This window comes from Nematolebias whitei, chromosome 2, assembly GCF_014905685.2.
Source record: "Nematolebias whitei isolate Nwh7 chromosome 2, NemWhi1, whole genome shotgun sequence".
NCBI classification, from domain to species: domain Eukaryota; kingdom Metazoa; phylum Chordata; class Actinopteri; order Cyprinodontiformes; family Rivulidae; genus Nematolebias; species Nematolebias whitei.
In genome coordinates, this window is record NC_056499.1 from 53,956,619 (window position 1) to 53,969,058 (window position 12,440).

The window sequence follows — 12,440 nt, forward strand, 5'->3', positions numbered from 1 at the left end:
TGCATGTTAGACTGATTGGTAACTCTAAATTGTCTCTAGGTGTGAGTGAGAGAGTGAATGGTTGTTTGTCTCATTTGTCTCTATGTGTCCCTGTGATGGACTTGCGACCTGTCGAGGGTGTACCCCACCCCTCTCAGTGATTGCTGGACATGGGCACCAGCGACCCCCGTGACCCAAAATGGAATAAGCGGGTAAAGAAAATGGATGGATGGATGGATCTACAACAGGTAAGACATTAACCATTCATGCGGTTTCCACAGAACCCTACTTCAGTGTTGTGATGAAATCATTAAAACGTCCTGTGTTTATCCGAGGGTTAGTTTATCAGGTGAACAGATGAATTCTTCATCTTCAGAGATGTGTCGTTTTTACCACGACCGTCTGTAAATGTTTGTAACCCCCCCTGAGAGGACAGAGTCTGATCCTACACAACTGACAGAACAGGTGTGTGTTTGCAGTGTGAAGAGTGCAGACAGTTGTTCCCAGAGTCCCGACAGCTGACCTCAGATCTGCTGACTCGATGGCTTGTCGACTCAAAGCTCCGCCCACATGCCTCCCGCAGCCGCTGCTGGTCATGTGACTTCTTGTCTGGGTCGGCTGGTAGGAATTTATCGTGACTAACGAGGGACGAAACTTTTCACAACTCATTTTATTGATTCAAAGCTGGAATAAACAGATTTATAACACAGTTCATCTGTCTTTAAAGTTATGTGACGCGTCCTCTGACATCACATCATTCCTGAGAACAAGAGCACTGACTGGTGCAGAGGCTGTGAGGTCATCCCTCTGTTTGTTTTCCTTTATTCAAATGCTCCACCTCTGTAAGCTGAGAACACAAACATTTATTCTCATAGTAAATAAAGCGAAGACATTTTGTCTGCTGGAACCACTGATGTCCACACATGATGTCCATGTCCACAGGAGACACTTCTTTAGGACAAGTTTCCCTCTGCAGCTGATGACTAACTCAAGTTGCCATGGAAACAACAGACCACATCCTCCAGGATCACAGGACGATGCTGCCCCATCAGCCTCCTCGTCCTGTCAGAAGGTGCGTTTGTTTTTACTTACAGGGCGTCCGTGCTGAATGACGTGACACCACACGGGCTTGTTCTAAAAGACAAAACACAAAAAATGAGTTGAATTATTTTATAAACAGCTAAACTAACTGGAAAAATAAAGACAAATACAAAATAAAGAAAAATCAATTTTTAGGTAAATGTAAAGAATAAAAATGATTTAAGTAGGTGTTTAAGAGACAGCCCCAAACCCCCCCCCCCCCACCGACACACACACACACACACACACACACACACACACACACACACACACACACACACTAAAGCACATGCTAAAGAGGTGAAGAAGAGAGTCCAGGCAGGATGGAGAAAAGTTTCAGGAGTGATTCGCGACAAAGGGGTGTCAGCAAAGGTCAAATGACAAGTTTACAAGACAGTGGTGAGACCAGCTATGTTGTCTGGTCTGGAGACAGAGACATGGACAAAAAGACAAGAGACAGAACTGGAAGTGGCAGAAATGAAGATGTTGAGGTTCTCTTTAGGAGTGACAAGGATGGAGAAGATCAGGAATGAGATCATCAGAGGTACAGCACATGTTGAACAACTGGGAGATAAAGTTAGAGACCAGACTGAGATGGTTTGGACATGTCCAGAGGAGGGACAGTGGTTTGGACATGTCCAGAGGAGGGACGGTTGGGAGAAGGATGATAGAAATGCAGCTGCCAGGAAAAAGACAAAGATGAGATATATGGATGCAGTTAAGAGAGGACATGGAGGTAGTTGGAGTGAGGACAGAGGATGCAGAGGACTTAATAATATGGACGAGGTTGACTCACTGTGGTGACCCCTAAAGAGGGAACAGACAACAGAAGAAGAAGATACATTTTGAAGGAATTAAGTGTAAAATTAACTTTTAGTTGTCCTTCATCCATATATTTCCACTTTATATGAGTAATTTCTGTGTATATTCTGGATGGGATCGATCATCTCGTACCTCAGCATCAGAACGTGCTCTGCAGCAGGCACTGACAGCCACAGCCAGCTGGACACTCGTCCTGCCGTCGGAACCAGTCCATCATGTGATTGGTGTGTCCTCCATGGCCGCAGCTCAGGCAGAAGTTGGACGAGCCTCGGACGGCCACGTGGCAGACGGCACACTGGAAGGTCAAACGCTTGCAGACAGCGCACTGCGTCCCACGGGCCTGACTGCGACAATGACAGCAGTATACACCAAACTCTGCAGAGACAACACACAGCGGATTGGTCCACTTCAACACAACTCTCCATGATCGAGGGGTAGACTATTTAGAACATCTGCTGAGGAGAGCTTCCTGTCCTACAGGGAAGGTTCTCAGGGGAACATACCGATCCCTTTGTGTGGTTCTGGAGGGCTGGATGTGAACTTGAGGACATCTGCTCTCTTGTCTCTCAGGTCCCAGCGGTATAAGATCTCTCCGTAACACTTCTTAAAGTCATCAAATTGCAGCGTGTTGGCTGGGTCCAGCAGCCTGCACAGGAGGAAGTGACATCAGCCTTTAGAAAAACTGAATCCACAAAACAAAGCAAGTCTTCATGTAAAGAGCTGAATGAAGATTTGCTTCACAGTGTAAAAATCAAGGTCTAGCATTTCTTAATGGAAACTTTTCATGCCACAATTTTAGTTGTACAGGTGCTGCTCATAAAATTAGAATATTATGAAAAAGTTAATTTATTTCAGTAATTCCATTCAAAAGTGAAACTTGTATATTCTATTCATTCATTACACACAGACTGATATATTTAAAATGTTTATTTCTTTTAATGTTGATGATTATAACTGACAACTAATGAAAACCCCAAATTCAGTATCTCAGAAAATTAGAATATTGTGAAAAGGTTCAATATTTAAGACACCTGGTGCCACACTCTAATCAGCTAATTAACTCAAAACACCTGCAAAGGCCTTTAAATGGTCTCTCAGTCTAGTTCTATAGGCTACACAATCATGGAGAAGACTGCTGACTTGACAGTTGTGCATAATACGACCAATGGCGCCTTGCACAAGGAGGGCAAGACACGAAAGGTTATTGCTAAAGAGGCTGGCTGTTCACAGAGCTCTGTGTCCAAGCACATTTAATAGAGAGGCTAAGGGAAGGGAAAGATGTGGTAGAAAAAAAGTGTACAAGCAATAGGGATAACCACACCCTGGAGAGGATTGTGAAAACAAACAAGAAAAAAATCCAAAATGTGGGGGAGATTCACAAATTGTGGACTGCAGCTGGAGTCAATTCAATTCAATTCTGTTTATTTAAATAGCGCAAAATCACAAAAAATTGTCTCAGGGCACTTTTGTCCGCACTTCAAGAACCACCACGCTCAGACGTATGCAAGACAAGGGGTTCAGCTGTCGCATTCCTTGCATCAAGCCACTCTTGAACAAGAGACAGCATCAGAAGCGTCTCGCCTGGGACTGCTGCTGAGTGGTACAAAGTTAAGTTCTCTGATGAAAGTAAATTTTGCATTTCCTTTGAAAATCAAGGTCCCAGAGTTTGGAGGAAGAGGAGAGGCACAGAATCCATGTTGCTTGAGGTCCAGTGTTAAATTTCCACAGTCAGTGATGGTTTGGGGTGCCATGTCATCTGCTGGTGTTGGTCCACTGTGTTTTCTAAGGTCCAAGGTCAATGCAGCCGTCTACCAAGAAGTTTTAGAGCACTTCCTGCTGTTGACCAGCTTTTTGGAGATGCGGATTTAATTTTCCAACAGGACTTGGCACCTGCACACAGTGCCAAAGCTACCAGTACCTGGTTTAAGGACCATGGTATCCTGTTCTTAATTGTCCAGCAAACTCACCTGACCGTAACCCCTTAGAAAATCTATGGAGTATTGTGAAGAGGAAGATGATGTGATACACCAGACCAAACAATTCAGAAGAACTGAAGGCCACTATCAGCGTAACCTGGGCTCTCATAACACCTGAGCAGTGCCACAGACTGATAGACTCCATGCCACGCCGCATTGCTGCAGTAACCCAGACAAAAGGATCCCCAATTAAGTATTGAGTGCTGTACATGCTCATATTTTTCATGTTCATACTTTTCAGTTGACCAACACTTCTAAATTTTTTTTTTTCATTGGTCTTAAGTAATATTCTAATTCTCTGAGATACTGAATTTGGGATTTTCATTAGTTGTCAGTTATAATCGTCAACATTAAAAGAAAAACATTTGAAATATATCAGTCTGATCAGTCTGTGTGTAATGAATGAATAGAATATACAGGTTTCACTTTTTGAATGGAATTACTAAAATAAATCAACTTTTCACGATATTCTAATTTTATGATCAGCACCTGTACACTGATATTTGGTGGCATCGTTCATCGTTGGTATTTAGAAAGTTTTACCAAAATGCTACGACTTCAGCTCTTTGCAATCAATCTATAACCTATAATAATGGATCCATAATCCATTCCATACATATGTGGTACTCAGGAGGTATGTAACAGGAAAGTACCGGTTTACTTGTCACTTACTTGTTACTTGTCACATTGTACTAGGTATTGTTTGCAGAATGGCCAATGTTGTACTCATTTTGGTCAAACTTTGAAAAATCCACAATGAAAACAACAGATTGCTTGTTGGGAATAGCTCAGCTACTACCACACCAACCCTTTGCTCAGACTTGGAGCCAGTTATTTGCTAAGACCATTGGGTCAACTCCAAAAGTTTGTCAGTTGAAGATGTGCAGTCAGTGATTATTTCCTGGAAGCTTTTGCATTATTAGTGTTTGGCGTATATATCTTAGGTCTTTTGGCATGCCGTTTGACGTATATCCTAGTGTATATCTGAGATACTTGTATACAGTTTCTTTTTATACTTTATATTTTTGCTATTCTTGGGTGTAACTGGAACCCTGAGTACATAATTTTGTTCCACCTCATGTACCACGTGAATGTGAAGGACAATAAAATTGACTTGAACTGAATTAAAATCAGTGATTCATGTAATAATTTGCCAACATGACATAAACACCTTGCATAAAAAACAGGGAATGAAAGCATCAGGTGATGTACGGTGCATCTAGAAAGTATTCATAGTGCTTCACTCTTTCCACATTTTGTTATTATTATTATTATTATTATTAATTAACCTTTATTTAATCAGGCAATTGCCCATTGAGATAACAGATCTCTTTTGCAAGGGAGGCCTGGGCCTGAAGGCAGACCAATATGCATGTTTTTGTTCTGTGGGAGGAAACCGGAGTACCCGGAGAAAACCCACACAAGCACGAGAAGAACATGCAAACTCCACACAGAAAGACCCCAGGTCCAACTGGGGATGGAACCCAGGACCTTCTTGCTGTGAGGCAACAGTGCTAACCACTGAGCAATCATGCTGCCCACTGAGCCCACTGAGTTACGTTACAGCCTTATTCCATTTTGTATAAAATTAATCTCTTTCATCAAAATCTACACACAATACCCATTTATGACTGTGCAAATCTATTGTTTTCTTTTAGATTTTTGCAAATTTATTGAAAATTGAAAACTAAGAATTCACATTTATGCAAGATTTCATAGCCTTTGCTAACTCCTCTTTCAGGACCATTCCTACTTCATTTCTCTTTATCCACACCGTGGTAAAACAGTTTGAACCCTGCTCCAATGCTCTGAGCCTTGCTGCCTTTCCACTTGGTCTCTTGGACACATAAAACATCTACCTTCCTTCTCTGCATCATGTCAGCCAGCTCTCTACCTTTGCCTGTCATTGTCCCCACATTTAGAGCTTCAACCCTCAGTCCTACATTCTTGACTTTCCTCTTTTCCCTCTGTCTCCTGACACTTTTCTCTCCTCGTGGTCTTCGACTAATAGTAGCACAATTTCTGCCGACACCCTGTTTGTCAACAGCACAAGTGGTGGTCGCTGTTCACTCGGGCCTCGACCGATCTGGTATGGTGTGTTTTGGATGAACTCACGTTAGTTTTGGCAAAATGATTTTACATCGGATGCCCTTCCTGACACAACCCTCACCATTTATGCCCACTTTGAAGACCCAAATAGACCACTCAGCATCAGACTCATCTCGGCATCTGAAGAGAAATTCCTCAGCTTGACCTTAGCTGAAGTGCTCTGTTAGGAAAATATGGAACAATAAGATCTGTAATATAAGATGGAGCCAATAGAGGCCAGTAGCCCTCAACCCAATAGGTGCTAAATGCTTCGAGAAACTGGTCATGACTCACATCAAAACAACCATCAACATCAACAAGGACCCTCACCAGTATGCATACCGCAAGAATTGATCAGCAGAGGATGCCATCTCCTCTGTGGTCCACACTGCACTCAACCACCTGGAGCAGAAAAACTCTTACGTCCGTATGCTCTTTGTAGACTTCACATCCGCCTTCAACACCATGATCCCCCAAACCCTGATGGACAAACTATTCACACTAGGACTAAGCCCCTCCATTTGCAACTGGGTCCTAGACTTCTTAACAAACAGATTGCAGTGTGTGAGGATCCATAACTTCTCCTTCTCCACCATAACCCTCAGCACTGGCTCCCTCAGGAATTTGTGCTGAGCCCTCTCCTGTTCACTCTGCTCACGTATGACTGTGCACCTACACATCCAGGCTGTCACATTGTAAAGTTTGCAGATGATACAGCGGTGGTGGGATGCATCACAAACAACGATGAGTCCAGCAACAGGCAGAAGGTGGAACACCTGGAGAGCTGGTGTAGGAAGAACAACCTTCACATCAATGTGAAGAAGACGAAAGAGATGGTCGTGGATTTCAGAAAGAGCAAACACACCTACCTCCCACTGAACATAGGAGGATCTGCGGTGGAAGTGGTCTCCAGCTACAAGTACTTGGGTGTACACCTGAACAATAACCTCAGCTGGAGCAACAACACCACCAGCCTGATCAAGAAAGCTCATCAGAGACTCTACTTCCTCAGACGGCTGAGACGAGCTGGTCTGGGAAGCTCAGTCCTCACCTCCTTCTACAGGTGTGCAGTGGAGAGCATCCTGTGCTCCAGCATCAACGTGTGGCATGAAGGCTGCACAGCTGCAGAAAAAAATAGCTTTGCAGAGAGTGGTGAAGGCTGCACAGAAGTCTGTTGGAGTCAGTCTCCCCACCATCACAGATATTTACACTTCCAGATGCAGGAAGTGTAAATTCCTGCATCTGGAATCTGCATCATCTCCACATGATAGAGTGGGGTCCATCATGAAGGACCCCACTCACCCAGCACACACACTTTTTGCCCCGCGCCCCTCAGGAAGAAGGTTAAGGAGCATTAAGTGTAGAACCACTAGACTGAGGAACAGCTTCTACCCTGAGGCTGTTAGACTCATGAATATCTAACCAAAAAAACACTGTGAAAAATTACTTTAATGCCACTTTAATTGGAGATTTGTCACTTTATCTGTACTGCTGATTATCCAGGCTGCTGATTTCTTACCTTTAAGTCAGAGTCAGAGTCAGAGTCAGAGTTTCTTTATTGTCATTCGCACCTCATGTGGTACATGTGGTGGAGCGAAATTATGTACACAGGGTCCCAGTTACATCCAACAATAAAATGTATAAGAAAAACAGTAATAACATCTAAGATATGAACTAAGAAAAACATCAACTAAATATACACTAAGCACTCATAACATAAAACATTGAACATCACCACAAACATGAACATGAGTCTGTGAGCAGATGTGCACGCATGAACACATCAACATTGAAACAGATCAGCAGCAACATGAAACAGATCAGCAGCAACATGATATGGTTTTTCACAGTGATTATTCTAGTTAGAGATTCATGAGTCTAACAGCCTCAGGGTAGAAGCTGTTCCTCAGTCTAGTGGTTCTACACTGAATGCTCCTTAACCTCCTTCCTGAGGGGAGTGGGGCAAAAAGTGTGTGTGCTGGGTGGGTGGGGTCCTTCATGATGCAGGTGGCCCTCTTCCTGCATCTGGAGGTGTAGATGTCTGTGATGGTGGGGAGACTGACTCCAACAGATTTCTGTGCAGCCTTCACCACTCTCTGCAAAGCTTTTCTTTCTGCAGCTGTGCAGCCTCCATGCCACACATTGATGCTCGTTCTCATTAAGCTGCTATATTCATTCCCATCTGCTCACAACAGACTCATGTTGACTCAGACTCATGACTTCCTGGGGAGTGGTGACACAGAGGTTAGAGAAAATGGGCTTATGATCGGAAAGCCGCAGGATCAACTCCCCAAACTGACCACATCAAAATGTGGGTGGAAAAGGTGAAACACCCACACCTGCCTCCACTTTCAATTTCCCCACTCTCAGCCCTTGAGCAAGGGCCTCAACCCCCACCATCTGCTCCCAAACAGGTCTCTCTTGAAAATGAGTTCTTGTGACTTAGTGAGACTACCTGTATAAATAAAATGTTAAACAAAAATAAAATGTTCAGGCTGCTGTTTAATACACCGTATTATTTTACATTATTATTGTTTAGCACAGGGCTATTCTGGCAGCCACTGGGCCATTTCCGGAGATTAGAAGTAATTAGAAGCAATGAACCATACATGCTTTTGTGTTTTTGCTGGGAGTAATAACATGTTTTTAAATCCCCTCACCAAAAAATAAGGGGAGGGGTAAGCTCAAGTACAAGTTTTCACTCCACTTTAGAAAACAGAGGAGCAAATCCACCTGCATACTTTAAAAAAAATGTATCCGTTATTTATACAGGTAGTCTCATTGAGTTACGACAACTCATTTTCAAGAGAGACCTGCTTGGGAGCAAATGGTGGGGGTTAAGGGCCTTGCTCAAGGGCCCAGAGTGGGGCAAATGAGGGTGGAGGAAGGTGTGGGTGTTTCACCTTTTCAACCAACATTTTGATGTTGACAGTACTGGGAGTTGAACCTGCGACTTTCCGATCACAGGCCCATGTTCTCTAACCTCTGTGCCATCAATCCCCACACTGCATTTAAACTGAAGGTGCCCGAGCGCCAGTTGTGGTTTTTGCTGCTGTCAAGACTATAAAAAATGAGCAAGTCATCCAGTCATACACAACTCATCACTTTTCTCTTTTCCTTTTCTCCCATGTCTTTTGTACTGCTGCTGCTGAGCTGTCAGTCATGTGACACGGCGCTGACGTGACTCGTAAACACTGACGCTAAACCACAGCTGAGCTGACAAGGCGATCCATCACAGAAACATGAAGGCTGGAGTGTAAACAGACACAACACAACTTTATGCTACAAAGAAAGAGCACTTTCCTCAAGTGGAATCGTTTCTGACGACAACGCACAAAACAGCTTGATCAGGAAGTTCCTACTGGAGATGGTGAGTTTAAAAAAACAGAACTCCAGTCTGATGTCTGACCTAGTCCTAGTCCAGAAATTTTCCTTTGCTTAAAGAACCAACTGACTTTCTGTAGAGACCACGTGGAAGCTCCTATTGGCTCATCAAGGTGCCAATCAAAAGCTATATTGTTTCCATGGAAACCATGCTCACATCACAGGAAAGACTGGACCTGGCTGCAATAACCATCTGTGTTATTTATGATGAACTGCTTTGGACCTCTTATTCATGTCATGCAGCTCTCGTTCCCGTTCCCGAGGATCAGTGTAGCCTTGGTTGCCATAACGATAGTCGTCAGGGGAGGGTTCACCCCAGGGGATGGCGTGCTCAGAGTCTTTGACTGAAAACAAGAAAAAATAAAGAGTTTGTCAGAAAGCTGAAGTGTCCAGACACAGCCAGAGTGAGGTGCTTCAGAATCTGACCTGTGGTCCAGGTGCTGGTGGAGTCTGAGGTGCTGGAGCAGGAGCCCGAGGTGATGGAGCTGGATGTGTAGCTGGGCTGAGACAATAACACAAACATGATAGAACCATTGTGTTCAGAAAGTTCCCACTCAGCACTTAAGTTTCTAATAGTTTATCTTCAAAATAGCCTGAGGTCTCTTGTAAATCACTTAAGTGGTCGTATGCCCCTTTTCCACAGCTCCTCTTCAGCATGGTTTGACTCGGCTCGGTACGGTTCCAAGGCTTTTCCATTGAAACAATGTCCATAATAAACTGATGCTGATTTTAGCCAACATGACAGCACTGAGAGATGCAATGGCCAAAGATGCAACTTCCACGTCTTCCAGTTTCGATTTTCTTTCTTGGTTTACGTCTGGTACCTGGTGGCAGTTACTTCTAAAGATTTTTGCTCCTATAGTAGCAGTTCTTATAATGCTTTGTGATTTTATGACTTGTGTTATTCCTTGTTTTAAATCTCTGATACAGAAAACTGTTGCTAACACTTTCACCCAACTACAGATGTATTCTCAAAGCCGTCCCTACCAAGATGTTGATGTTGCTTATTAACGTCTTAGCCCTCGGAGACACAATGTTGATGAATACCAACAAATTTCCAAACTGTAAATGTGTTAATGATGTCTGCATTGAAAGTGTGTAAACAAATGATGCTGGACTGATGTCTTCACATTCCATAAAATGATCAACAGGAGGGAAATGTTAGAACAGTCGTTCTTTTAATTATATTATTCTTTTTTTCATTCATTCAACCTTTATTTAAACAGATAAATCACATTGAGCCTCAAAGACTCATTTACAAGTGAGACCTGTTTGGACAGACAAAAACAGTGGTTAACTGGACACATGTAAGTGTTGGAGGCGAAAAAAATTCCTATCAGACTTTTTTTTTCTTGCCTGAGAAAAAACCCCTCTAATATTAAAAAAACACCCCGCACAAACAGCACATAGTGACGTAGACATTCTGCAAACGGAGACGAGAGCGGTCAACAACGCTTATAGATGTTCTCCAGGTCACTGTAAGAGTTCTGATAAGATAATCAGTCAATGTCCTCCGGCAAGATCCATAAACATTCTCGAGGTATGTCGAGGAATGGCCAAGAATAACGTCTGAGAATCCAAGAGTCCTGAAATGATGACACAAAGTTTATTCAGCTGGTTTCCTCTGGTTATCAGTTGGAAATTCCTCAGGGAGGGGGTGGTGAGCGTCAGATCACATTTTCTTCAGGCGAATTCAGATAAGATGGCCTTGAAGACCAGCCAAGGGAACCAAATTTAGATAAACACACAGTTGTTTTGGGGACAGGCAGAACTTAATGACATCTGCCTTGAGTCTGTGTTGGTCCACTCCGTTCCAAATTGTCCAAAATACATGGCCACACCAATGGAACATGACTGAGTAAAATCCCCAAGATCTGATCCATTCAGCCCAAAGCATTTGAGTCCGGGTACTCGAGACACGAACCAAGCCATCATAAAGGCAAGCAGCGTGATCGGGTCCAAATTTGCTGCTGACGACTTCCTTGATTGTAGATAAAACCAGCCACCAGCCGCATCCAAAAAAGCAAGAACCAGTTATCGAAAATCCAATTAAATATGCGTCCTTAAAATCCACAGATGGCAGCAGAGATAGACACATCATCAAGTCTTCCAGTCGATGAGATATCCAGCTGTGTGTGTGCCAACAGGGCAAATCGGCTCACCTAAAGCCTGTCTTCTCTTCGAAGAAATGTTGTAAATTGAGTTGAGGGACCGACTGATCAAAACAGTCCATAATTATGGATAGGAAGAAATGCAAGAGAGGCTCACAGCATCATATTATATTATTCTTTTAATTATTTTATGTTTTACTCTTGGTTTTCTTCACGAGTTTACTTGTGTGATTTTGTCTTATGATAATTTTATTTTCATGTCCTCTTCAGTGGAAAAACCCAGAATAGATGTTTTACAAACTTTAACCATCTACCAAGCTTGCAAAAACTTGTTGTTCCAGTCTGCCCTTCCCTCAGAAACAGACTGCAACTTATTGCTAAAAAAAACATGTTAACAACCTGCTCTATACGATCACACCCACCATTGTTTGAATTTAATAAAAAGGCTAAAGGGAATGAGCAAGTGGAAGAGAGTCTGGAGAAAAGACGCCTTTGGCTACTCTTCCCTTTGCAAAGAAAAATCTCACTCTATTGTGTCCGTGTTCATTTGTTTAAACCTAACAATTTGAACAACCTTCAGCAAGTGTGGAGATCTGCTGATCCAGACAACTTTAAAATATTACAGGAACATCTGGATCATTTAAAAGAACATGGGAAAAAAGAGGACTGGATCTGTCTAGACAGAACTACTTTAACTTTTTGAAAGCAAAGTCACATTTTTGAAAGGTACCTTGTTGGATTTATGACACATGAGAGACGCAGGGACAGTGTGTCCATACTGTCTCACAAACAAGCTGTCCATCACAAAGGAACACAACACTTTTCTCTAAATCTCAAATAATTCATCCACTCAAATCTGGAATCTTGTTGAGTTGAACATTCAGCAGCAAGGTAACAACTAAGAGAATCAACTAAATTCAACATATGAAAAATACCATCTTCTCCTTGAATCGCCACCTTATCGTGGTGGAGAAGTTTGTGTGCCTGAATGATCCTAGGA

General features: G+C 42.8%; 1 protein-coding gene across 1 annotated transcript in view; it reads right to left on the minus strand.

Moving 5' to 3' along the window:
• Positions 1-2,020: 2,020 nt before the first annotated feature.
• The window catches only part of wdr59 (WD repeat domain 59), a 168,670-nt gene continuing 158,250 nt past the window's right edge, over positions 2,021-12,440 (minus strand). Inside the window, exons 17-20 of the mRNA XM_037694860.1 lie at positions 9,756-9,831; positions 9,553-9,673; positions 2,385-2,527; positions 2,021-2,256 (exon numbers count right to left, since the gene is read on the minus strand). Of these exons, the coding sequence (XP_037550788.1) occupies positions 2,021-2,256; positions 2,385-2,527; positions 9,553-9,673; positions 9,756-9,831 (576 nt within the window). The remainder of the gene's footprint in view (positions 2,257-2,384; positions 2,528-9,552; positions 9,674-9,755; positions 9,832-12,440) is intronic.